The sequence below is a fragment of the Rattus norvegicus genome, chromosome 10 (genome assembly GCF_036323735.1).
Source record: "Rattus norvegicus strain BN/NHsdMcwi chromosome 10, GRCr8, whole genome shotgun sequence".
In the NCBI taxonomy this organism is placed as follows: Eukaryota; Metazoa; Chordata; class Mammalia; order Rodentia; family Muridae; genus Rattus; species Rattus norvegicus.
Genome location: NC_086028.1, coordinates 47,771,545 through 47,797,989, shown reverse-complemented (window position 1 = coordinate 47,797,989; position 26,445 = coordinate 47,771,545). Strand labels below are relative to the sequence as shown.

Here is a 26,445-nt window from a genome sequence, read left to right as displayed (position 1 = left end):
CAGCTTAAAAGAACTCACCCAACACACTGGCAATCAGTCTTATAAACAAAACTTTATTAAATGGTACAGAAGATCCTGTGGGAGACAGGACCACCAACCGTGCCTGTCCAGAACAAAAGTTGGCTGACCCACACCTTGCTTTTGGGGTGATGGCTGGAGACTCCTGGGAATGTAGCCTGCAAAAACAACTCAATTTCAGAATCACTCCTACATGGACTAATAGCATTCTCAACATTTAGAGATATCTTCAGAAAACCATAGGCTCACCACTAGCAATCTGCCGGTAATTCCAGCTATTTAAGGTGATATCATCATTTGATATCTTTGTTTCAGAGTAATGACAGCTAATCACTGTACAGACCAACTCACCTCAGCTGCTGTCAACACCATCTGCAGTCCCCCAGTGCGTTCTCAAACTTGAAAGGGACACCCTAAGACAGATTGCAGAAACAGGACATTATTTCTAATGGCAGCCTCTCAAAAGTCTGGTTTTCCTAGTGTTTCTCTTGGATTTCTCTTTGTAGCCCTGGCTCACTACTGTAAACCAGGTTTGGCCTAAACTCTGCCTGCCTCTTCTTCCCAAGAAACCCACAGTTCTTAGCACATCCTAGACCTTACAAGGAGATTTCCCAAGTTACTAAAAGACAATTGGAACGAGCCAGTGAGTTGGTGCTGGCCAAACCAGCCCATGTGGGCTCAATTGTAAGAACACATTAAGTTTTAAGACCCAAGTTAATGGACTGGAAGGTTTAAGAGCTCTTCCACAAGACCTGGTTTGGTTCCCAAGACTCATAGTGGCTCACAACCACCAAAGTCCAGTATCTTTTCCAGCACCCACAAAAACGAAATGGCCCTGGAGTTCAGAGCTATGCACTCTACCTTGCCTTACTTAACCCCTTCTCCCCATCAACTACAACCAGTACTGAGTACAGGTAGGTAAGATTGATTGGTGCTCATACATTAATACTAGCTCAAATCAGGGCAACATGTCTGAACCAACTAAAATCCCACGTTGAAAGCTTACCTCATGGGAGGCCATGGCTGCTGGCAATCTTCCACCCTAACTTCCCAACCTAGAAAGCACAGCAGTTGTTAAAGTCCAGACCAAGTTAATCCTAAACACCAGCCACTAGCGTGGGCTTGACCGCAGTCAGTCGGGGAGAAGTTATCGTCAGTTATCGACTCTGACGGCACTTCCTACTGGTGTCCTCATCACAGCAGTCAAGCTTTCCACTGTCCCACTCCAACTGGTAGGTCAGTTAAGTGGAAGCCCTTCTTAAATTATGCACATGTCCACGTGGGTGGGGAAGTGTGAATGAAGTCTCCCTTGGCCAGAACATGTTGGAGTCCCTGGAGCTAGACCCTCTTGGCTATGAACCCCATCTGATACAAAATAAAATGCCTCTTAACAGCTGAGCCATCTCCAGCCCCAGGAGAAGCGTAGCTAGGAATACTTCTGCATAAAACAGGAGTTCAAGTGCAACCCTTATTTTAGGGCTGTCCCTGGAACGTACTATACAGTAGCACAACTTAAGCCACTTCGATGGTTCCAGAAACTCTTACCTCATGGTGGGATAGTGCTCCTATTCCACGATGTCAACGTCCTGTCTGAAAGGTTAGGAAAAATAAGAATCAAGAGACAATTCTAACACTCATGTTCAGCACTGGGTCGCCAAGGATTGAACGACTGCAGTCAGCTAAATAGAGATGTCGTCAGTTGTCGTTTCGGACGGCACTTCCTATTTCTAGTTTCATCAGTGCAGTCGATACCCGCCCACGAGCGGCGCCCCGTGATGGAGACCTCGACTTACCAGGCTCCCCTAGATCTGCGCAGCGCCCAGGGCGGTGCTGGGAGACCGGGCCCGGGCTCAGCATGGCTGCGGCCCGCCGAGTGCAGGCCATGGCGAAAGTACCAGCTACAGGAAGATGAGGAACATGATCCCATGATGGCCGCAGAGAAAGAGCAACGTGTGAGCGTCCTATTCTTAAGGGCTTGGAACAGACCACTCCTCACACGAGAGGGGGGCAAAGGCTCACGGGAACTTCCAGCGCACCTAAGCAGGCCCGCCTCTCTACCCAGGTCTCCCCCGTTCTGTTGAGCGAGTGGTCTCCACCGCCCCGGGAATTCTGGGTAGCAAAGAGTGCAGTGAATTCCAGTGCGCCTGCGTGGTGGTTTAATCGCGGAATCGGCCCCTTTTCAGCGGTTTTCCGTTTGTGAATTCACAGTCCTTTGTAAACGCGTGTAGTTTGTAAACGTGTAATCAGACCTGACAGTGCAGGCCTATAATCGTAATCGATTAGGGACCCTGAGGCAGGAATTCGAGTTCAGCCTGGGCAATTTAGCCCCTTTCTCTAATAAATTTTAAAATAAACGAAATATAGCGGGCCAGTATAATCTAGCTGGGTGGTGGAGAGCCTGCTGTGTAAACATGCATTTAATCCTCAGGACCAGGGAGTGGAGGGTAAAACATTGGCTTATCGAGCTAACATACCCGAAACCGCTTTCAAAGACAATAAGCAACAGTAGCGGGTGCAAAGTGTAGTGGTTGGGTCCGTCTGCACCCCGTTACCGTTTTAACAACCACGGAACTACTCAAGACCCTCTGCAGACGGCCGTCATCACATTCCTTAGTGAAATATAGAATCAAGAAGAGCTCGATCCATTTCCATTACCCCCTACTCTTTCCACTTCTGACTGGAGAGACTTGCATCCGGCTTATCTCGTGGTTAATAGAAAACTGCTGGTGCTATCTATCCCTTCAGTATATGAGCATGTTTGGGTTTCTCTTAGGGGTTGGGAATGCAGTGTTTTTCTAGCAAACATGTTCTGAGCTCCATCCCCAGCACTTCATAAACCGGGTGTTATGGCAAACTCCCAAGCTCTGGGTATGTGGAGACAGAATCAGAAGTTCAAGGTCATCTTCAATTATGAGGTCAGCCTGGGACACGTAAACCTGTATGTAATCCTAGCACTCAGAAGACTATAGTAGGCTTCTTGAGAGTTCAAGACCAACGGGCCTACAGAATGAAATCCTGTCTCAAAACCTCAATGGAAAGTCTGTTGAGCTAAGTACATACTACCTGCTGGGTTCTACCCAGCAACACACCCCTGCTTGCATGCACTTTGTATGCAAATGAACTGAGGAGGCAACTCATTTTGACAGAACTATAAAGGTGATCATGAGACTGCAACCTAGGTGCTCCAAGGAATAAACAGGATTTTAATGCAGGGAGGGAAGTCCAGGCCAAAGCATTCTTAAAGTGAATGAGATAGTTTCTTTCTGAACCAAATATGCTTGTCCATGGTCAGGAACACAGATTCATGTTTCCCCAAATACTATGTTCCACATTGGAAGTGTCTTTGTTTTACTTTGGTTTTGTTGTTGCTGTTTTCGAGACAGGGTCTCTCTGTGTAGCACTGGCTGTCCCGGAACTTGATCGGTAGACCAGGCTGACCTCCAACCCGGGAGAGCTGCCTGCCTCTGCCTCTGAGTGCTGGGATTACAGGTATGTGCCTGGTTTGTTACACAGCAAGGAAAGTCATTTGGTGGGGACCTCAATTGGCAAGTTTCAGTAAAGAGGGGCACTCTGTTGTGGGTTTCAGGTGCTACCCAGTGACATTTTTAGCTTTTGGATTTGTGGAAACTAGTGGTCTGTTAAGAATAGTAGTGTAAGGTTTTCGTAGTCACAAGGATGTTAACTAGGGGGCAAGGGATATGGATGGCTTCAAAGGGACTAAAAGTAGCCCTAGATAATTTAGCCCTGGCTTGAAAGCTAATTTCAAACTTGAGTCATTTGGCCTTGAATCTTTAATTGAGGTGCAGCTCTCCCTTGCTCTCCCCCTTCTGGGAGTTTCAAGTCCCAGAAACATCTAGCAAACGCCAAGTCAAAGAGTCAAATATGAGGGTCTTCAGGCTTCGTGAATAATTAAGAAAAAATACTAAGGGCTTTTCATCAAACTCCCCTGAAAGCAAAAGTGTACAGGGTGGAGTGAGTCTGGAATTCATGGGCAAAAAAAAAAAAAAAAAAAAAAAAAAGCACAAGTCTGAGGATAATGCTCTCAGGCCCAGAGAGTCCAGAGGTGGACTTGCTTGTCTTAGGTTAAGAAGGTCCTCTGGCTTTCCTGCAAAGAGTGGTAAAGAAGAGGAGACTGTGATCCAAGAGGTGGGACAGTGGCTTCATTTGCCTTGTGGAAGAGGACTGGAGTAGACTGAGGTGTGACTGACTGGTGAGGGTTTCTAAGAAGACTAGCCCCTGACCCAGGTTGGCTCTTAGAGACACATGCAAATACTACTAGAGGCAAAGTTCCAGTAACTCTTTTTTTTTTTTTCTTTTTTTCGGAGCTGGGGACCGAACCCAGGGCCTTGCGCTTCCTAGGCAAGCGCTCTACCACTGAGCTAAATCCCCAACCCCCAGTAACTCTTTTAAATAATACTTGTAGAAGACTTGGTTATGCAAAAAAATATTTATATTTCCACCAAAACTCAGTAGCCTCTGGTGTGGCTGGGAAGATTCCCTACTCCATCCTGCCAGCCTGCTGCTGCATCTGGGCCATCAGGGGGACTGGAGGACCTGAAGGGGCAGATGGTCTTCCTCTGAGGCACTGTTCTTCCCCGGTTTAGAGGTTGGGTTCTTTTTATTACCTGTGAACAGAGCAAGGATCACTGCAGCTTTGCCCTCCGTGCATCCCCTGGAAGGAGGTGCCAGAGAAACAAAGCGGGCCACAACCTTGAGAGCCCACCATGCTGTGGGTATGCCAGCAAATCCTGGAGCCCCACCTCCCTGCCTTCCTCCTCCCAGAATCTCCTGACCCCTTCCATGGGCCACTCAGGGGTCTCCCCACAGAAACCCAAAGGTCCACAGAGTTGACAGGCTCTGTCAGAAACCAGAAGCTCTGAGGCACACTGAAGAACAGGGAGAGCAGGTCAGGAAGCTCAGAGGAGAGAGGCGACCCACCCTTCTCAGGGTTGGGGGTGAATATGGACACCCTGGGAAGAGCAGAGCCCAGAGATGCAAAGAATAAAGAGCACAGCGATGGGAATGGCTATTGTGTTGATGGAACTCTCGAGGAATGAGTCAAACATCTCTGGACCTTGACAACAGCATGAGGACAGGGAAGATTATGGCCCCTCTGGAGCTGCGTAGCATAGGCCCTGTGTAGGTAGACCTTGGCTACATCATCCATGGAGTGGTACAGGTCTGAAGCAGAAAATGTTGTCTGAAGGCTGGGGTAGATGCTGAGACGCCTTGTGGGTAGAGGTACAAGGGTAAGGGGATGCCCGAGAGGTCAAGGATCAGCACCATATAGGAGGAATGGGCAGAGGTCCCACATCTAGGTGTGAAGGTTGGAACTACATGCACGCCACCTGCTAGGACAGCCCCAAGGCTGTTTCCAACGAAGCCAGTGTGGCTAGCTCGCAGCAGGATTGGGATTTGGGTATTGAACACTTGGACCAGATGAGCACCCAAATGACTCACCATCCTGGCATTTCGTGATAGAAAAGGTAGAGAGGAAACCTTGATGTGAGGATAGGAGGCAGGGAATCAGCAGGCTTGGGGGCAGCAAGATGCCAGGAGAGCCTCCATGCAACAGATCACAGGTAACTCGAGAGGGTATTAGAGAGAGGGTTGAGGTATTTGACAGGAGACATTTGGCAAGAAAGAGAAGGGACTATTGAAGGGAAATGCATGGGAGCTGTGGAAAGCATCCCTAGGATGGGAGACAGGAGTTGGTTTTGGTGGAGGTAGCAAGGTAGAGACAGGAAATCTGTTACAGGGCTCGAACAGAACAGTCAAAGGCCACAGAGACTTACAGGAAGTGGCTTCTACTGGGGCTTAAGGGGGTGGGGCTTAGGTTAGATAGGCTGGCCTGTCAATGGTGGCCCAGGGAGATGCCACCTGTGCTGTAGACTGGGACAGGATCCGGGAGTTCAGAAGCATACTTACTAACTTGTTCCCTTGCTGGGAACCCAAACCCAGCCCAGGCCTGTACAAAGGATGCAACTGATAACCAGGGCAGGGGAGAAGACAGCAGAGAGGTCAGAATGAGGCAGAAGCACTGACTTGCAGAGTACTGAGAACTAAGGTTCTTTCCCCAGACAAGCCAGCAGAGCAGGCTTGGGCTAGAGAGAGACCCAGACACCAATTCCTGTAGGAGGAGCAGGTGTGGGTGCAGCTGCAAAGCAATCACAGAACCTGGCTCTGAGTCCCACCAGGACTTCCAAAGGCTGTTTTGCCAGCAAGCCCACAGCACATGCTCACAAGAACCAGGGCAAGGGCTCCAGCCCCAAGGCCACTCACCAGTGATGCCTGGCCCTGATGGATCCTCAGATAAGGTGGGAAGAGTCTTCTCCCAAGCAACCCAATTTACTTCCTCCACCCTGAGGGTGACAAAACAGCTCTGGAGTTCAGGGAAGCTAGCAACAGACCTGCATGCTTTCCCCGGGGGAGGAAACACCTCCTTCTGCCCAGGGGACTGTACAGATAATGAGGAAGATGGGGTTTTACCCCCCTTTTCCTGCCCTTCCCTAACAAGGCACTGGTCCACCCACACCTCACAAGCTCCGGCCCTGTGACCCTTCATTATAACCCCTAAGGCCAGGTGTCCCTGTGGAGGAAGCGGCCCCCTCCTCCCCAGCTGTTTCCATCGTCTGGGTTTCCCAAAGCAACGGGAGGAGAGGAAGTGAGATTGGTTGTATCTTTGTGCTTCAGCTCCTGGGCTCTTTTATGGCCACTTGTTATGAGTAAAGCCCCCCATCTTCTCCTCTGCTCAGCTGCTGCCCGCAAAGTTGTCTGCTGTGACTGGACTTCCCTCTCGTGGCAATCCCATCCTCTCTGAACATTGAAAAGCTTGGTTTCCATGGAAGGGGATAGAGCTTCAGGGTCAGACTGGAAGATCTAGGGATAAGGGTATCCAACACGACCCCAGAACACTGGCTTCTTGGTCAGAGGGGAAGTCAGAAACCACCAGGGAGGGGGCCTTAAGTTTGTACCACTATCCCAGTGGATGGCAGGGCCAGGGTGTGGGGTTTGGTTGTTTCTTAGATCCAGCATCCCTGACCTTACTAGCCCAGATAGAGTAATCTGGCTTTCCTCAGCTTTACCTCTCCCACCACACCTGGCTTCTGCAGACACTCAGGAGCACAAAGCTATCCTGAGTCAGCCAGCCCCGACCCCTACCCTTCCCCCCATCCAGCCCCCACACTGTCCTGCCCACCTACTCACCTGAAGCACCAGCGCTCATCAGGGGTACCATCCCCCCTGGTGCCGACTTTCAGCAGCCTCCCTTCACGATGTTTCTTCCTCCGGCACCACCAGTAACCATTCTCCATCTCCAAGACAGAGATGGCTTTCTGGGGACAAAGGACACATCAAACAGTAGCCTGGGACTCTGCTTGGAGGGAGAAGGGCCCAGGGCAAGGGGAAAAGAAGATGCCCTCACTGAACTTTATAGTATATATGCCAAGGACACAAGCAGGGAGCTAGCTGCAATGTTTTTTGTTTTCTGTAGGACATGAGGTTCCAATCCTCTCAGAATCTCAGTTTTTCCATCTGGTAACTAAGAGAAAAACACCTCAGGTGATGTTTGGGAAGTCAATAAGTAAGGGGCTCTCCATAGTGCCTTGTGCTTATGCACTCCAGACTATATCACCTCACCCCACCTCCCCAATGCTCCTCCCCACACACACACCAGGACATCCCAAACCCTCTTGGGGGAGGAACTGATAACTGAAATCTGGTTCCCTAATTGTTTCTTGATCATGTCAATAAGTGATTGGCAGAAGCCAATCATTGGGTGAAGGATCCGGTAGGATTTCAGTGACAGAGGATTGGGGATTCGGACCAGGCTATGGAGCCAATAGGAAGTAGCAGACTTGTAACTCTCGGACTGATAGTTTGTAGCCTCTGCAGGTTTTGGAGGCTAAAGAGGATGGGGCAGAAGTTCTTCCCCCACCCCCACTTCCACCCCTAACACCCTCCCCACCTTGGCTGGTTTTAAAATACTGTCTGGTGTTTTTCATCCCCAGCAAGTCAGGTGGGCAGAAGAAAGGGCACAGACAAGTGTGCATTTTAAAATTACACACAAGACCCCACTTGAGGATCAAGGCGGAAATGGCCCCAAGGACAGCAATAACTTAGCAGCAGAGTTCAGCCTCCAGGGCACGGGCTCTCCCTGGCTAAAACCTACACACCCTTTCTCCGGCCAAGTAAGACACACACAGTTCTGTGCTGCGGTGAAGGGGTATATCAGACCCCCGCAAGCTGTCTTGCCTCCTCCCATATCAGTCTATACTTTACACACATGGATCTCAGGAGGGGCCTTTTTCTTGTTCTCTGCTAGGTTTATGGTGCATACCTCTACCAGTAATAGGCATTCAAGACACTATTGACATTCAACCATGGTAATCCCCACACTCACAAAACAGAGGCAGTGGGATTGCTGGGAGTTAGAGGCCAGTTGGTGATACATAGTGAGACTCTCGTCTCGATAATAATGCCAAGGGATCCTGGTAACTGGCTCAGAAAGAACACCTACTATGTTCCAGGTACTGTCCTGGATACTTCATACTCCTGAGCTAATCTGATCCTCACGACAACCCTTATGAAGGAATGAATGGCTACACCCTATTGGCTACAAGCAGCCAGGAGGTTGGTCCTGCCGGGCTGAGTCCATGTGACTGGATGTTGGGGTGGGGTTGACTCAGTGGGGTCCCAAGGGTGAGGGGTGGCACTCACTGGCCGTACCTGCAACTTCCAGATGCTCCAGCTGTTGTCAGCAACGTGGTTGACAGTTTCGCTCATGAGAGCAATGAGCATGTTGAGCAGCAGGACGTAGGTGAGAAGGACGTAGGCCAACAGCAACAGCAGGACCACCCCACGAAAACGCAGCTGTTCCTGGAAAGCCAGCTCCCCCATACCAATGGTGAACTTGAACAGCTCTAGGGAGGCATCCAGAATGCTCCGATATGGAGCTGGCTCCTCCTCCTGGCCCACCGTGGGCTGTTCCGTCACTGTGGAGTTGTTATCTTCAGGGGCTTTGGGACTTCGGGCCTCTCTGCTCAAGCTTACTAGGGCTGTAGGTAAATGAGAAAGGGGGTCTTAGTCTGGGAGTCTGTAGGGTGGGTGGGTGGGGCAAGAAAGGAGTATTTGGACTGTCAGGATGACTCCGTGGTTAATGGTGGGTGGTGCTGTTGCAAGCATGAGGACCTGTGTTTGAATCTCCAGCACCCATGCAAAAAGCTGAGCAGACGGCTGGCAAAAATGGTTCATCAGGTAAAGGGGTTTGCTTCCAAATCTGAAGACCTGAATTTGGTGCCCAAGTTCCACTTGACGGAAGAAGACAGCCACGTCTTATAAGTTGTCTTCTAACCCACACACACACACACACACACACACACACACACACACACACACACACATAAATGTAATTTTAAAATTCTAAAGCCTCATGTGTCTAAAACCCCAGCACTGCAGGGCAGAAACAGGCAGATCCCTAGAGCTCACCAGCCATGCTAGTCAAAAAGCAGTGAGCTTTCCGTTCAGTGAGAGACACTACTGTCTCCAGGCAAGACAGAGAGCACTAGCAAAAGACACCCAGCGTCCTGCTCATGCCTCTCTGCATCCACGCACATTCACAGACTCACATTCACACACAATCAAGCACTGCACACAAACGCACACGCAAAGTCTTAAAAGGTCTTTACCGGGTTGGGGATTTAGCTCAGTGGTAGAGCGCTTGCCTAGCAAGCGCAAGGCCCTGGGTTTGGTCCCCAGCTCCGGAAAAAAAGAAAAGAAAAGAAAAGAAAAAAGGTCTTTACCTACAGCAAAGCCGAAAAGGAAGACCAGGTAGACCAGCAGGAAACGGAGCAGGTCTCGAAGGATGACCTGGAACATATAAGGATGATCTGGAACTTTCCAAGGGGAAGCCTGGGCGAACGGCCCATGCATTCCAACTCTAGCCCCCATCTGTAAGGTTCCCTTGCACACATACCCCTCCTACAGACTGTGTGTACAAGCACAGGTCATTCTGAGCAGAAGGTGCCTTTTAAAAATCTACCTCCGGCTCATCGGGGGAAAGTACTTGCCCAAATGCATGAGGGTCTGACTTTGACCCTATCCTGTGAGCCATCTCTCCAGTCCCTATTTTACAAGAATTTTTTTTTTAAACACCAGACACCCATCCTGTCTGCCTTCTCCCTCCCCCATACTTGGCCTCTCTGCTTCTTGTCCCCTGGCTGTCTCAAGTACCCTGCTCCCCTAAACCCCTACTCCTAAAGCTCCCCCTTCCCACCCTGGCTTGTCCTGCCTCTTTGCCTTCACTTTTATTACTCCCTCTGAAAAGGATGCTCCTTCCTCCACTCAAAGACGGCTAACTCATTCTTCCAGGTCACCACTAAGGGACTGTCAGGTCTAGTTCAGTGGTAGTGTCCTTGACTAGCTTGTATGGGGGAGGTGGGGGCCTTCCAGGTTCCACCTTCTATACTGCCTAAAAAACAAAAAACCTTAAAAACCCTTTCGTCAAGCCCTGTGTGGTGGTGCATGTTTTTAATCCCAGTACTCAGTAGGCAGAGGCAGGCAGATCTTTGAGTTCAAGGCCAACCTGGTCTACAGAGTACATTCCAGGACAGCCAGGGCTACACAGAAAAACCCCGTCTCAACAAAACAACCCTCTTGAGATAGGATTTTGTTTGCCATCCCCTGTAAACTACCATCTACCCCAGTCACTATCTATAACACTGTCCTGAGTGTCTCCTCTGTAGGGTTTTGTATTCAGAACCATCCTGGGCTGTTTCCTAAGCACTTTCGTTCCCCACGTTGGGATGTCAGCTTCAGAAGAGCAACAATGTGTCTGTTTTGTTCTCCACTGTGTTCTCAACACTTTGAAAAGAGCCTGGACCACAGTGGATGCTCCTAAACACTGGTGAAATCAATGGGTTCTGGCTCATGCAAACGCCCCCATGTCCCAAAGCTCAGACAAGCGGTTAAGTGAATGAGTATAGTATCTGCTCCTTTATGAACGATGCACCTGTTCCTAGGTGGACACCTGCCCACAAATGCATGCGTATGCATTCGCACGTGCATGAAGATGTCCAGGTATGTGCACGCCCACACCTGCAGTTATGGAGGGCAAGTGTCTGGGGGAAATGATACACGGGCAAACATCTCATGCTCTCTTCTACTCAGGACAGCTGTAGAGGATAGGTCCTGACTCATGAGGCCAAAAGGAATCTCGTGGGAGGTGTGTCCAGCCCTCCCTTGTCTGGCTGTACCTGGTCCTCCCCCATCTCTTACCTTCTGGATCATGACACTGTAGATGCCTGTGTGCTGAAAGCCCCGTGTGTAGTAAAGCAGGTTCAGCCAGCCCAGCACTAGGGATAACACTAGCAGGGGTAGGTACCATTCAGTCTCCATGAAGCGCAGCACCTGGGACAGCACTGTGAGCAGAGCCTGAAGGAGACTGGACCGGGACAAGATCTGCATCAACTTTCAGGTCACTTGGCAATATCCCCCCCCCCAACTCTTTTTTTTTCTTTTTTCTTTTTTTTTCTTTTTCGGAGCTGGGGACCGAACCCAGGGCCTTGCGCTTGCTAGGCAAGCACTCTACCACTGAGCTAAATCCCCAACCCCCCCCCCAACTCTTATGAGACTGCACCAACCACCACTGACTGCTTCCACCACTTCAGATGGACTCCCTATGTCTGAAGCTCCGCCTTGCCTCCATCCTGAGTATGTTACTTATTTCTTCTCTGGGCTTCCTACTTGTAATAATGATACCTGACTCAGAGAGTGTCTTCAAACACTAAGACACTATGTGGAATGAGGCTCTACATGGATGGGAACATGAAAGGGGCCAAGTTATCGAGCAGCCAGGATTCCCAGGTCTGGCATGCATTCCCATCCTTGCCCCTAGAACAACTTGGGGCCCTGTGTACTGGCCTCAACAACCAGCTTGGCACACTCTGCTGCACCTGCCACACTCAGTCCTCGGAGACAGTATAAGAAAGGAATGAGACTCACGTACAAGAGGATTTCAAAGTAGCTGTCCATGAATGAGATCCAGATGAACAGGCGCCGCCGCCAAAAGTACCACAGCTGTGGAGGAGAGAGGTCAGGGCGTGTGTGTGTGTGTGTGTGTGTGTGTGTGTGTGTGTGTGAGAGAGAGAGTGTGAGTGTGTGTGTAAGTGTGTGTATGTGTGTATATGTGTGTGAGTGTGTATGTGTGTGAGTGTGTGAGTGTGTGAGTGTGTATGTGTGTGAGTGTGTGTGAGTGTGTATGTGTGTGAGTGTGTGTGAGTGTGTGTGTATATGAGTATGTGTGTGTGAGTGTGTGAGTGTGTGTATGAGCATGTGTGTAGTGTGTATTGTGTGAGTGTGTGTATGTGTGTGAGTGTGTGTGTGAGTGTGTATATGAGTATGTGTGTGAGTGTGTGTGAGTGTGTGTGTATGAGCATGTGTGTAGTGTGTATTGTGTGAGTGTGTATGTGTGTGAGTATGAGCGTGTGTGTGAGTGTGTATGTGTGTGAGTGTGTGTGAGTGTGTGTATGTGTGAGTGTGTGTATGTGTGTGTATATGTGTGAGTGTGTGTGTGAGTGTGTATGTGAGTGTATGTGTATGTTTGAGTGTGTGTGTGAGTGTGTATGTGAGTGTATGTGTATGTGTGAGTGTGTGTGTGTGTGTGTGTGTGTGTGTGTGTGTGTGTGTGTGTAACTTGCTCTTCAGCTCCGAGTGCAGACAGGCTGCCCCTGTGACCTGTGACCTGGATTCCAGCTCCCCCACTTGCTTCCTGCTATGGAAACCAGGCCTACACCATCTCAGGGGCTAGAACTGTAGCCTTCCTGCCCTTGCCCCCTCCCCACCTCCCACCTCTTCCCCTGTCCCCCCTCAATTTGTAGCTTGTACCAGCTAGTTTTATGTCAGCTTGACACAAGCCAGAGTCATATGAGAGGAGGGAGCTTCAAGTGAGAAAATGACTCTGTAAGATGGGACTGTAGGCAAGCCTATAGGGCATTTTCTTAGTTAGTGACTGATGAGGGAGGACCCAGTCCATTGTGGATGGAACCGCCCCTGGGCTGATGGTCCTGGGTTCTATTTTGAAAAGTAGGCTAACAAGCCATGAGGAGCAAGCCAGGCACTAGTGAGCCCTTCTAAAAGCTGAGATAACTTTTGATTCTCTTTCCAAACGCAGAGCCCAGAAGTGTACAGTGCATACACCTCTAGTTCAGGCTACGTGGGAGGTTGAAAGGAAGATCACTTGAACTCAGGAATTCAAAGCCAGGTTGGACATCATGGGGCCTCCTGACCCCCCTGGATCCAGACGGAGTGCCTGCATACTGCACTCAGAATAGAGGAAATGGTTCTTTGTCTTCACCTCTCCCTGACCTTCCAGGTATCATCCTGTGCTCCAGCCAATCCTACTGTGGTACCACATTCTGCCCTCTCTAAGAAGATCCCTGTATCTTGGCATCTAGCCTGCCTACTGCAGGTCTGCTGCCAGGTTGAGATGTCTTGCTATGGGATTTGGACTGGACCCCACCTACTAATAGCTTTCTATACTCCCCAAGTGAAGAATAGCCCAGCCAGCTGAAGGATCTGGGGCGGGGACCCCAGACTTGATTTCTATGGGTACAGAGCCTGTACTGCCAGAAGCACAGACGACATCCACCACTCTACAGGTACCCCAGAAATCACAGCAGTAAGTGTGCCAGGGCCCCAGAAGGGAAGGCCTGGGAGCTACATGAGGTGGAGGAAAAGGAAAGAGTCCTTACCTGGCCCAGTAAGAGGTAAATACCCCCAAGCAGGATCAGAATGTGGCCCAGCAGCAGCATGGATTCCCCAAAAGTCGCTTTTGATGAGGGGATGGCTGGCTGAAGAGGGAAACACTCCCATAAGGCCTGGAGTCTTGGCTCCCATCCCTAGTAGCTAGGTGCCAAAGAGCCTCAGATGAGAAATGATTCTGAGCCTGTGCTACGGAGAGGCCCCTCTGAGTCGCAGTGGGGAACAGTCCTGATTCCAGTCCCTTAGAAGCACATGGGTATTAACGTTGGACTTGGGGCCAGATTTCTTAGGTTTAGGTCATCTTACCACTGAGAGATTCTATTGCCTTAGGTAACTTAATCTTTCTGTGCCTCTCCCTTAGCTCCTAAGTGAACCCGGGGTGGCAGTCCTTCATTCCAGAGGCTGGGAGGAGTGGTCATTAGTTAACACAAGCTGACTACTTAGACTAGTAACTCACGTCGGGCAAGCATTCAGTAAGAATTCATTCCCACTGCTGTCCCCATTACCCTAGGGGACTGCTCCCAGAAGAGCTCTGGGTACATCCCTCAGGCTGCCTAAGCCTCAGTGTCCTCTTTGGTAGGATGGTGCTCCTTGTCCCTTCTCACTCCAGGGTTCCTTCAAGCACATTCGCCCAGGCCGACCCCACCCAACTCTTGCCTGATCCAGGGAAGGCTGGTGGTAGGCAACGACGGTGAAGATGAACATGTAGACCAAGTAGCAGGCGAAGTTGAAGAAGAATCTTGAGACGAGCCGATCCCATTTCTCCTGCAGAAGCTTGTTCAGTGGTTCTAAAACCACCATGCGGTGCCGGTTCTGGGGTGGGAGGGGAGCACAGTATAGGAAGGACCCAGATGGATAGATGGTGTGACAAGCACCCTCTTCATGGCCCACTCCATAGGAGCACCAAGGGGAATGGAGAAGAGTGAAAGGGGAACAGGTTCCCAGACTCAGGATCCCTAAAAGGTGCCTCCCATGCGTCTTCATCCCAGCAGTTGTACTAGGAAGTGATGGAGGGTTTGCCCTTAGTCAGAATCCCTAGGCAGACCTGAGGACTCACCGGGCTCTTGCAATGAAAAGCGATGATCTCCAGCACCGAGTTCTTTTCCCAGCTGTCCACAGAGGACAGGTCGTACAGCGATACCCGCACAGGACCGTAACACCACTCAGTAAACTTTCGGGAAAGGGGCTGGTACGGTCCTGAGAATTCCCGCTGCAGAATGTGCCTGAAAATCTGAAGGGCAGTCACATAAGCATACCTGCTAGTCACCCTGCCTGCATTAATACCGAGTCAGGGCTGGGGAACACTGAGCCCCTGCAGAGCACACAGAGCCTACCATGTTTCAGCACTTACAACCAAGCGTGAACTGTCAGGTTTACAGACGCACAGGCTGACAGGCAGGCTGACCCTTTCTTCCCCCATGGATTCCCTCCCTCTGTTCCTCAGATACCACAGAGATCCCAGCTGGGGACTGAGGCCATTTGAGATCAGAGATCCCCAGTTATGCCTGAGTGTGCACATCTGTGGTCAGGGGGCAGAACGTTTAACAGACTAGAAAGGGATCCCTACTCCAAAACAGGTGAAGAAGTCTTTGATTTCACACCAGAGAAATGAGGGCAAGGAGGGTACAGACTGGGAAGCAACTTACACAGCCCATAGAGCCATGCCTCTGGAGGTTTGCTTGTTGCCTGCCTGTTTAAAATGTGTGTATGAGTGTTTCAACTACATGTATGTCTTTCTGGGCATCACATATGTACAGTGCCCATGGAAAACACAAGCGAGTATCAGATCCCCTGAGACAGACTGTTGGGAGTGGCTCTGTATCTTCCATGAATCCAATTCTGGTCTTCTGGGTGAGCAGCCAGTGCTCTCAACCACTGAGCATCTCTGCAGCCTCAGCCAGGCCTTCAGACAACAAAGGTGCTCCAGCAAGAGCACCAGGAGCTGAGAGCAGGAAATAGTAATTAAAACTGTTGCTTATGGGCTGGAGAGATGGCTCAGAGGTTAAGCGCAGTGCCTGCTCTTCCAGAGGTCCTGAGTTCAATTCCCAGCAACCACATGGTGGCTCACAGCCATCTGTAATGAGATCTGATGCCCTCTTCTGGTGTGTCTGAAGACAGCTACTGTGTACTCATATACATAAAATAAATAAATCTTCAAAAACAAACAAAAAAACTGTTGCTTATAACCCAGGCAGTGGTGGCGCACACCTTTAATCCCAGCACTAGGGAAGCAGAGGCAGACGAATCTCTGTGAGTTCCAGGCCCGCCTGGACAACACAGTGCACTCCAGGACAACCAAAGCTACACAGAGAAACCCCATCTTGAAAAAACAAAAACAAAACCCTTTAATTATGTTTATTTTATCTTGACTTTTAAAATGTCACCTCATTCTAAACACTGGCAATACACAACTACAGTCTACACCCATGAAACAGCTTTAAAAAATAAAACTTAGGGGTGGGGATTTAGCTCAGTGGTAGAGCGCTTACCTAGCAAGCGCAAGGCCCTGGGTTCGGTCCCCAGCTCCGAAAAAAAGAAAAAAGAAAGGAAAAAAAAAATAAAACATAGATAAATAAAACTTGCAAGGCACTCAGGAGGGGAAAAAAACGGGGAGTTGGGTAATACTTACTCTTTCTGCCAAAAGCACTTTCAAGCAAATCAGTTTTAAACATTAAAAAGAAAACTGCAGGGGCTGGCGATGTGACTCGGTGGCTAAAAGCACTTGCTACTCTTGCAGAGGACTCTGGATCGGTTCCCAGCATCCACATAGTGGTTCACAACCATCCATAACTCCAGTTCAAGGGGATCCAACACCCTCTTCTGATCTCCCCAGGCACCATGCACACTCATGGTGCACATACATGCATGCAAGCAAATCACTCGTGCACATAAAGTAAATAAATCCAAGGCAATTGTCAAGTAAATTAAAAATAAATTTTTAATCACTCAGTCAAACAAGACAAAACAAAAAGAATTGAATGTGAGAAAGGAGTGTGAGGGGATGAGATTGACAGTGAAGGGAGGGAGACAATGAAGGGTCCAGGGTGAGAGGGACCAGGATGAGAGGGACCAGGATACGTTATGTCCATGTATATGTGTTTGCATTATGTGTGTACCTGAGTCCCATTGCAGCCAAGAGAGGCAGGATAGGGATGGTACTCACCTCGATTTTGCCTTCCTTGGCGGCTAGTTTCAGGGGTGTGAGGCCTTGGTGGTTGGAGATTTCCTCAAGCTGCACAGTGGGGCAGAGGCGCGCCCCCATTTGTAGAAGCCCGTCGTACATGTGGATCACCAGGGCACTGTTCTCAGGCGAGTTATCTGCAATCATTACCAGAGCATGCAGGACTGTGTTGCCCAGGGAGTCGGTGGCCTCCAGGCTGGCCGGCTGGTGTGGGTTCTCCAGGAGGTAGGTCACCACATCCCACTGCTTGGTGCACGCAGCCAGAGAAAGAGGTAGCTCTCCTGTGGACCAAGAGGGCAGCTTGAGCCTCTACCTCTACCTCACTACTCTTCCTGCTCCTCAGGCAGAAAGCCAGCTCTCCCTGAGGTACATCAGAAAGAATAAGAGGCAGCCAACCAGACCTCCCCTCCTCTCCTTGCCTCTTGTCTTTAATAGAGCAGACTCACTACGCCTTAATTCAAATTCTGCTTGATCAGGTTGGTTTTGATTTGCTGGAGGATTACTGTTGTTGTTGTTTTGTTTAGTTGTGTGGTGGTGGTAATGTTTTCATTTATTTATTTGTTTTTGAGGATTTGGGGAAGGGTGTTAAAAGTGGAACCCAGAGGGATAAGGCAATAGCTCATTTAATAAAGTGACGGACACAGCAGGGCACAGTGGTGCATGCCTTTAGAGGCAGGTGGATCTCTGAGTTCAAGGACAGCCTGCGCTACAAACCAAGTTCCAGGGCATTCAGGGCTATACAGAAAAACCCATGTCTTGAAAAAAAAAAAGCAAACACAAAACAAAAACAAAAACAAGAACAGAGAGAGAGAGAGAGAGAGAGAGAGAGAGAGAGAGAGAGAGAGAGAGAGAGATACAAGAAAGCAACGTCTGGCCTCACACTCACTGGCACACGGATGAACAAGTGTTAATATATACCATACACACTTAAGTTTATAAAGCTGAGGGAGCTGGAGAGATGGCTCAGTGGTTAAGAGCACTGGATGCTCTTCCAGAGGTCCTGAGTTCGATTCCCAGCAACCACACAGTAGCTCACAACCATCGATAATGGGATCAATCCAATATCCTCTTTCTGGTGTGTCAGGGACAGTGTACTCATATACATAAAATAGAGAAAGCGTAAAGAAAAAGTTGAACCCAGGACCTTCTGCATGCTAACTACATGTTCCACTCCAGAGCTATACCCTAAGTCTGCCTGCTGAGTCTTAGCAAGATCCAATTCTTGCAGCCTATCTTCTCCCTGTCTGGACTTGGGGACATGCTGAGCTTCCCTGGCCAATAGAGAATTAAGCATCTCTTTAAACAAGTTGTGAAGGTGGTAAGAAGCAGGCAGACTGGGGTTAAGTGCCAGCCCTGCCCATCACTAACCATGTGACCTTTGACAAAGTTGTACCCACTCTGTGCCTCAGCATAGCTAAGAAAAGCTTCCTCACCAAAATAGAAACAAGTTCCTTGGTGCTTTTGGAAGAAGCGGCCACAGGCTCGGAGGTGAACATCCGCTCCATTCTCTACCAGCAGCTTCACGCACTGCAGGCTCCTCTTCTCTATGGCGATGTGCAGCGCACTGTGGCCTTGGTAGAACTCATCGATGCACTGGGCATTGACGAGGGGCTTGGGATTGCCGGAATCCTTGTCAATCTGCAGCAGCGGCATGATGCAGGCATTGACCCCATCCTGAAGGTTCAGCACAGCCTTCATCAGGCACGTCTTTCCAGTGGAGCCTTCTGTAAGGAGAGAGGGGAAGGCAGGGGCAATGCTCAAAGAAAGGCTGGCCCATCTGCCATTTTGTACAGCTTCAGAGTACCCCATGGGAGGCTGAGAAGACATGGTTGCTCTATGCGGCTGGTGGGAACACAACTTTGTTGTAAGATATTAAGGCTCCAGAGTACAGGGCTTAAAACACCAGCAGGCTTGACTATAATTTCTGCCTTAACACCAAGATTCTAAGGCATAATTCAATATGTGTGTAACGTTTTCTCTGTGTCTTTTTGTTGTCCTCGTTGTACTGTTGATGCAGGGTCTTGCTTTATAGTTCTGGCTGGCCTCGACTCCTAAAGACCCACCTGTCTCTGCCTCCCAACTGCTAGGACTAAAGGCAGGTGCCAGCACACACAACCCTGTAACATTCAGTATCTGTACATGAATACCCAGGGCAGGGCTAAGGGTATTGGGTTTGGTCTCCAGCACCACACAAAGCCAGTAATGGTAGCACATGCTTGTAATCCCAGCACTGGGAGGTTGGAAGCAAGATCAGAAAAATCAAGGTCACCCTCAGCCTCACAGCTGAGGTCAGCCTGGGCTACATGAGCCTTGTTTAGTAAAAAAAAAAAATAAAAATAAAAAAAATTTAAAAATCCAGGGCAGAATTTCCAAGTGTCTCCCTCACTTAATGACTCCGACTCCTTCAATAAATGACTCAGCCTCTCTTAACCTATTTCCTTTTTGACAAAAGGAAATAGTCTGGGGTTATTTTGAACTCGAGAATAACGTTAACGAAGTGCTCAGCTCACAGAGGGCGAAGCACTGCAGCAAGCCGAGGTCCTAAGCCACAATCCAAGCAGTCATACACGGGCGTTGGTGGATTAAATGGCGGCCAGTTTACACCCAGGAGAGCACCTGTGCCACCTAGGTGTGGCAGCACGTGCCCTGCAGCATTCAGGAGGATAAGGTAGGAGACTAAGTCGAGGCTAGCCTGAGCTACATAGTGAGATCTCCATCTCTAAAACCAAATACATTAAAAAAAATTACAATGTATCCAGTGGAGAGGGAGGTAGCATATTATAAATTATTGAATGTGACAACACTTTACATATTTAATCTCTTGGACAAATCTGAAAAGATGCCAAGCCATCACCAGGAGCCCAGGATGACAGGCTGTTTCTCCTTGGCCTTACATATTTCTTTATCCTTTGAATCTTCTAGAGGGCACATTTTTTTCTTCGTTTTTTGGTTTATTTTATTTTATTATATTTTTTTTTGAGACAGGGTTTCTCTGTATACCAACCCTGGCTGTCCTGGAACTCACTTTCTTTGTAGGTCAGGCTGGCCCGGGACTCACAGAGATCCGCCTGCCTCTGCCTCCTGAGTGCTGGAATTAAAGGCGAGTGCCACCACGCCCCAACCTCTTTTTTAGATCATTTTTATTTTATAGTGTGTGAAGTCCCATGAAGGCTAGAAAAGGGGGATCAGATCTCCTGGAACTGCTTTTCCAGACAGTTGTTAGCTCTCATGTGGGTGCTGGGAATCTAATCCGGGTCCTCCAGAAGAGCAGTCAGTGCTCTCAATCACTGAGCCATCTCTCCAGCCCCTCTGATTCTGAGCACAAAGGACACCAAAGGCTACCTGTGTATGCAGAGTCAGTGAGGTACTTGCTGTTCCAGCGCAGGTATTCTAGCAGTCCAGTCAGTTCCTCGGGGACACCCCGGGAGACCACACTGAAGAGTCGGTCACGGTCAAACCGATCTGGCTCCTGCTGGCTGTGGAAAATGTGTTTTGTGACTCATGTTGGAGAGTGAACACAGTCTCAACTGCACAAAGTCTTGTCGTGCATGGGAGCACTGTCTGTCACTCCTATGTCCTCAGTTTACACTCTTTCAAGGGCTTCTCTCTCCTAGGCCTCCAAAAGCTCTGAGCTCCTGGCAAGAGGAAGAAACTCACTAGGACTTTAATCTGCTGTGACACTGTAGCTCTGCTCATCCCAGGCAATTGTCAGCATCAAAGGCATCATCCTTCAAAGAACTAATTATCCCACAGGGGTCTTTTCAGCTCTCACACCTTACAGTGGCCCTTGCATGGGTCTGGACAGGGTCGTGTGAGAACTAAAGGCTGCATGTGTCACTGACTTCGAAGACAAAGTGGAAACAGGGATGGAGGGGATGGGGGTGTATAGTTCAGCAGTAAAGTGCTTGCCTAGTGTGCATAAGGCCCTGGGATTCAGCCCAGCAGCAGTGAAAAGGTTAAGAAAAGCTTTTCACCCCTCTTCTCAGAGATCATTCCTGGAAAGGTGTCTACACCGTTAATCTGCACTCCAGGCCTACAGGTAGTGAAGCACCCTTCTCTCCATTAGGTACACAAGTAAAACAATTTACCCAAAGTCACACAGAGCAGAATTGGAGCCACCATGGGGGCTGCCTACTATCAGGTCCCATCTCAACCCCAAGACAGGTGTCTAAACCAGGCAAGAAGTTCCCCAGAGATAGGCTATCACCCTTGCCCAGCACCAATGTCATCTGCTGACCACGGTTTTACTGAGAAGCCACACTTCTGGGAAATGTCTTCTGTAGAGTCCAGAAGAGGCCTCTTGTGGATACTCATACAATCTGGTACTGTCTTGTGATAGGGAGCAGTTGTCTAGTGAAGTGGTGCTATCTCCCTCACAAGTCACTTAACCGACCTCTCTCAGTCTATTTTCCTCTTTGAAAGATGGAAATATTCAAGGGTTGTTATAGGGACCCAAGAAAATATCATAAAACAAAGTACTCTAGCCCATATACTAGGTCCGGTACACAGCACTCTGGGTCCCTAATGAGTCTAGGTAACCTGGCCGCTGGAACTATGAAAAGAAGATATGAAGGGAGAGAGGGCAACTTAAGAGAAGATGGCTCCTTTATGATGTTGGGACTCTCAGGTCCCAGCTTAACATCTGTGAAAAGCTGGGCATGTTAGCACATGCCTGTAATCCCTCCACTCATGAGGCTGAAGCAGGAGGATCACCCCACATTGGAGGCTAGCCTAGGCTATATAGCAAGACTTGGTCTTGAAACAAGAAAGCAAACAAGCAAATCTCCTGTGGAATGAGCTGACCTCATAACGGATGGGTGACTAACGGGGTCATTCACACTTGAAGATATGCATACAGTCATGGTGCATTTAAAGCCAGCCCTCATAGGTGCAACAGTACACAGGTATGTGTCTGTGTGTGTGTCTGTGTCATTCCAGCTAGACGAACGTCATTCATCCGGTTAGCCCTATGGCCAGAGACTAGGAAGGGCTCTGCCAAAACCTGAGTTTTGTCTGCTTGGACGATGTGGCCATTTGGACCCTGCTCCCTGCCACTAGGGCAACAATCATGGCCTTGGAATAGGGAAGCAAAGTAAGGCACAGACTGGGTTCTAAGGGTATCATGGAGCCCATTCTATCACCATTACTACCCAAGTACTCACGGATGTCTCCCGTGCACCTGTCTGTGCTGTCACCGAACTTAGCCACTGTTCTCTGACACAAACAACAGTGTGCCAAGGCTAACGGCGGCCATATCTCAGGGATGAGAAGGGAGAAATGGGCCAGCCCATGAGGATTCTGGGAAGCCAGGTTCAGTACCCTAGCTGAACTAGAAGATGCCCCCAAACTCACTTCCTGAATTGGTAGCTGTAACACAGGAAACTCAAACTGCAGATGACTATACGAGGAAGCCCACTGTCCTCGATTCTCAGGGTCTACATTGCCTGAGTGACTGACTAGGTTAACCTTGGAGTAAAGCAGGGATTTCCAAACGTCTCTGTCTCTCTCTCCCTGGATGTGCTGTGGATCCTGCTACGGCCACCAGCTACCACTGGGACCAAAATGGGTGAGACTCAAAACAGCAAGAAGTGGGATTTGATTGTTGGCTGCACACTTGGTACTGGATGTAAATGTCTCTACCAAAAGCATAATCTTGGCAGAGGGCCAAGAATGGAGAGCATTCTGGGAGAAGTTACCCTAGAGAGCAGACTGAGGGACTTTAGAGCTAGGCTATAAGGAAGAGACACTTAGGACAGATTGGCCACTGAGTGACTTGGAGTGCTGTGTGGGAGCTTGTCCCATCTCCATCTGCTGCCTTACCTGGGAGCAGAAGTGTTTTTAGGAGGTCTCTTTATGAAGTTGAGGTTCACTTTGATCTGAGGGGAGGAATTCCGGTCCTCCCTCTGGAATGGTGACTCCATGGGGGGCGGTTCCTGCTTCCCCTTGTTCACCTCAGCATTGCCCTCTTCATCTCCATCGGAAGTCTCCAGCCTGAAAGCTGGGGGGCTGGAGGCTGAAGTCATCCTGAGAGAGGAGGATGCTCCTTACAGCTGAAACCTCTGTAGAGATGGAGATGTTAAGGTTCCTCTCTCATACCGCAGGGGCAGGCCTGGCTGGGACCTGGAGAAGGTGATGGAGAGGGGCTAAAGTGTAGTAAATAGAGTGAGTCTTTACCATGTACCAAGTGCTGACTTCTATACCCAGCAAAGCATGAGCCACCCGTAGCAATCCAAGGCAAGGTGCTGCAGAGATGGCTGAGTGGTTAAGAGCACTGATGACTCTTCCAGAGAATCAGAGTTCAAGGCCCAGCACTGCATGGTGCCTCACAACCCTCTGTAATTCCAGTTCCAGGGGATCCATGTGTTCTGTGGGTATCAGGCACACACGTGGTGCACACCCATATCCAGAAAATAAGTAATAAATTGATAAAATATTCTTTAGAAAGATGTAGGAGCTGGAGGATCAGAAGTTCAAGGTCATCCTCTCCTCCACAGAGTTTGAAAGTAGCCTGGGATACTCTCTCTCAAAAAAGCAAAGAAGGAAAGGGGAATAAGGAAAGAGCTGGGTCAGCAAACGGCTTGTCACACAACCAGGAGGAGTTGAAGGATCTGGGCACCCACATAAAAAGTCACAAGTCATGGTATATCTTTAATTTCAGAGAAGAAAGGCAGATAGAGTCAAGAGGCTTGCTGGCTAGCCAATCCAGCTGAGTTCAGTGAGAGAACCTAGCTCAAAAAACAAAGCTGAGAACGACGCGAACACTCCACATCTACTTCTGGCATCCACACACACCCAGAACCATACCTACATACACAGAAAATTTAAAAAATTAAAAATTAAAGACAGCTATGCCTGGTGGTACACGTCTTTATTTCTTCTAAATGCCTTTTTCTTTAAATTTGAACTTTAGATTTATTTATTTGTTACTTATATGAGTACACTATAGCTGTCTTCAGACACACAAGAAGAGGGAATAGGATCCCATTACAGATGGTTGTGAGTCACCACGTGGTTGCTGGGAATTGGACTCAGGACCTCTGGATGAGCAGACAGTGCTCTTAACTGCTGAGCCATCTCTATAGCCCAGTACATGCTTTTAAACCCAGCGTTCAGGAGGCAGAGGCCAGCCAGGTCTACATAGAGAGTTCCAAGACCAAGGCTGCAAAATGAAACCCTGTCTCAAAATAAAACAAAGCAAAACAAACAAACAAAAAACCCAACCAACCAACCAACCAAACAAACAAAAACAGGAGTGGGGTCACGGGACGGGGTGTAGGAGAAGAGGAAGCAGTCAGCCTTCCAATAGGGAAAATCAGCCATGAGGCCGCATGAGGATGCGCTGGGAAGCAGGGACCTGACAGGGTTTTCACTTTGCTATTATCTCACAGGAACTCAGGACTGTCTTTAGTTTACCCCTGGTGGATTTCTGATGTTTAACAAGACTCAAACCCTACTTAGGGAAAAGAATGTTTGTGTTCACAACCCCACCCTTTCTCTACCTGATATTAACCCCAGTGCCTAAAGGTTCAGACAGATAAAAGTTCAATTGTTGGGCCAGGGCAGGCCAAGGGCAACCCTTATTGTAGAGAGGGAGAGATCCAGGGAACCACTGGCCTATCAAGTCCTTCCTTTTGCTGCCAGAACAACCTCGGGTTGGAAAAGAGAAGTGGGATTCCACCGTTTGTGTCATCTGGGTCCTCTTCAGTTCTCGGAGCCCGATCATGTTTCCAGTCTGACTCCCATCTGAAGGCGTAAGATGCCACCCCTGGAGGGGCTTTAGAGGTAGCAAGGAGGTAGCAAGCGTTATCTGACTTCCCACCTCAGACTCCATACTGGGTCTGAGGTTAACTGACAGCTAATCTCGGCCTTATCGGATAGAAACTGCAACCACAGCCTCCATTGTGTGGCCAGGGCTGGGACCTGGTTAACGCTGGGGAGCCTCTGTCTTCCCCAGAGTTCAGAAACGGAAGGAACGAATGACTTACAGCCCGGTCATGAGACAGTGGGGGCTAGGAGAAAGAGGTAGGGGGCAGGTTGGCAAAAGGAAAAGACAGAAAACAGGACTAAGAAAGGAAGTAGCAGCGTGGTCTGAGCCCGCTCTCAATTTGTTACAGGATCCCAGTACTCAGAGAACTGGGTAGGGCGTTTTCCACAATAGCCAGGGGACCTGTGACTACCTCCGCTAGTATTTGTGAGCCTTCGCCTTTCTGCCCATGTTAGTAGGACATGGGCATCCTCCTTTTGCACAGTCTAGCTTCTATCCTCAAGCAAATCCTGCCCGATGCTGCCTCTGACATCATTCCCAGCCCCCAGCAGCAACAACTGTCTTCCCAGCGACTGCCTACCTTATCTCCTGGGAACCTCTTTCTGGCAGTAGAAGAGGCCTGGAGGTTCAGGGAGCCAGAGCCAAGCAGACCCTTATTCCAGGATGGAGATGCCAGGAGAGCAACCCAATCGTTCACTGTCATTGATTTCCAGATGCAACCCCCTAGGACATCCTGAAATTGCCCTTCGACTTACCCCGCAGGCTGAAGCCAAGGTGTAGCGGCGGCAAACTGCAGGCTAGGATCACCGAGCCTAGCGGGGCTCTCCGGCAGCGGGGACTGAGAGAGGAAGTGCGGCCCGGAGGGGTGCGGCTCAACGCTGACAGTAATGGGGCTGTGGGAACCTCCGCGGCCCGCTCCGAGCTTTCTCTGCGTCGTCCACCCTCCACCTGTTCGTCTCACACAGTGGACAGAGCAGGTTTAACGCCGACCTGTCAAAGACCAGTGACTGGCCACCCGGCTGATCTTCAGGACCAGTGGCCACACCCTGCTTTCGGGAGACACGCCCTTCTCCTGCGGCGCACTTCCACCCATACTCGTAGCCCCTGGGGCAGTCAGAGGCAATTCCAGGGTGCTGGGACCTTGGCTTGGGTGGAAACTGGCATGGCCCTACAACACTGACACCCACCCCTCCTGATTCTTAACGCCGTGTGCCCTCCCCCAGCCATGTGGTTCATCACTGTCTAACCCATAATCAAGAGAGAGAAGAGTGTGATAGCCCCAGGAGGAGAAGAGGTTCGGTCTAACATTTGCCCCAAAGAATGCAGCCCAACCCATCCAGCCATATTTCCATCTAAGGAAGATTCACTCAGCATCCTGACCCCAGGCTCCTGTATCCATTTATAAGGGCACTTCCAGAAACAGCCAGCAGGTGGGGATCGGTGGCCAACAGGAATGGCTGAAATTGTACAGCCCTGGTGCCGCCGTGGAGAACAAGGACCAGTTCTCCCCCTCTTTCTCACTGGAAGACCTCTGCCCTTGCTCCACATTCAAAATTCTGTCTGGTTCAAAGCACTAATTTCTCTCCCCTGAGAATGTTCTCCCAAACCCGTCGCCCTGCTTCTGCGCTGCTACACTCATACGTCACACACCATTCTTATACCAACTAAGGTGGTCTGCTAAAAATATAAACCAGGGGCCAGCGTTTAGCTTTCTTTTTTCTTT

General features: G+C 49.5%; 2 protein-coding genes and 3 non-coding genes across 11 annotated transcripts in view; all 5 read right to left on the bottom strand.

Moving 5' to 3' along the window:
• Positions 1-33: 33 nt before the first annotated feature.
• Trpv2 (transient receptor potential cation channel, subfamily V, member 2) lies at positions 34-25,767 on the bottom strand. Of its 6 annotated transcripts, none has more exons than XM_063268817.1 (19): positions 25,478-25,617; positions 22,778-23,016; positions 20,300-20,433; positions 18,391-18,681; positions 16,940-17,238; positions 14,834-15,007; positions 14,434-14,589; positions 13,767-13,865; positions 12,023-12,093; positions 11,293-11,458; positions 9,819-9,885; positions 8,746-9,074; positions 7,225-7,352; positions 6,301-6,380; positions 1,812-4,643; positions 1,564-1,608; positions 1,025-1,073; positions 370-431; positions 34-176 (listed from the first exon to the last, which is right to left on the bottom strand). In XM_063268817.1, exons 2-15 carry the CDS (start codon positions 22,978-22,980, stop codon positions 4,555-4,557), a joined length of 2,286 nt encoding a protein of 761 aa, XP_063124887.1. In that variant the 5' UTR covers positions 22,981-23,016; positions 25,478-25,617; the 3' UTR covers positions 34-176; positions 370-431; positions 1,025-1,073; positions 1,564-1,608; positions 1,812-4,554. The 6 variants fall into 6 exon arrangements, with proteins under 6 accessions (XP_063124887.1, XP_063124886.1, XP_063124885.1 ...); XM_063268816.1 differs by having other exon boundaries at positions 22,778-23,100; positions 25,478-25,616; XM_063268815.1 differs by having other exon boundaries at positions 22,778-23,077; positions 25,478-25,615.
• Positions 246-317, bottom strand: Snord65 (small nucleolar RNA, C/D box 65). Its single transcript, XR_005490926.1, has one exon. It is a non-coding gene; the product is annotated as a small nucleolar RNA SNORD65 (small nucleolar RNA).
• On the bottom strand, positions 1,149-1,220 carry Snord49a (small nucleolar RNA, C/D box 49A). Its single transcript, XR_005490879.1, has one exon. It is a non-coding gene; the product is annotated as a small nucleolar RNA SNORD49 (small nucleolar RNA).
• Positions 1,692-1,762, bottom strand: Snord49b (small nucleolar RNA, C/D box 49B). Its single transcript, XR_005490878.1, has one exon. It is a non-coding gene; the product is annotated as a small nucleolar RNA SNORD49 (small nucleolar RNA).
• LOC120095326 (thymosin beta-4-like) overlaps positions 25,665-26,445 on the bottom strand; it is a 13,065-nt gene continuing 12,284 nt past the window's right edge. Inside the window, exon 3 of one of the 2 annotated variants that reach the window (XM_063270124.1) lies at positions 25,665-25,712. The gene's annotated coding sequence lies outside the window, so the exon portion shown is untranslated. The remainder of the gene's footprint in view (positions 25,713-26,445) is intronic. The other variant, XM_063270125.1, reaches the window with a different exon arrangement.

Bases quoted from the DNA above. Each gene is read 5' to 3' on its own strand.
- Trpv2 (NM_017207.3), bottom strand. From the start codon at position 22,980: ATGACTTCAGCCTCCAGCCCCCCAGCTTTCAGGCTGGAGACTTCCGAT. The intron at 9,886-11,292 runs GTAAGAGATGGG...TATATGTTCCAG, and splicing joins ACAGTGTCATGATCCAGAAG to GTCATCCTTCGAGACCTGCT. The intron at 6,381-7,224 runs GTGAGTAGGTGG...TGTCACCCTCAG, and splicing joins GATGAGCGCTGGTGCTTCAG to GGTGGAGGAAGTAAATTGGG.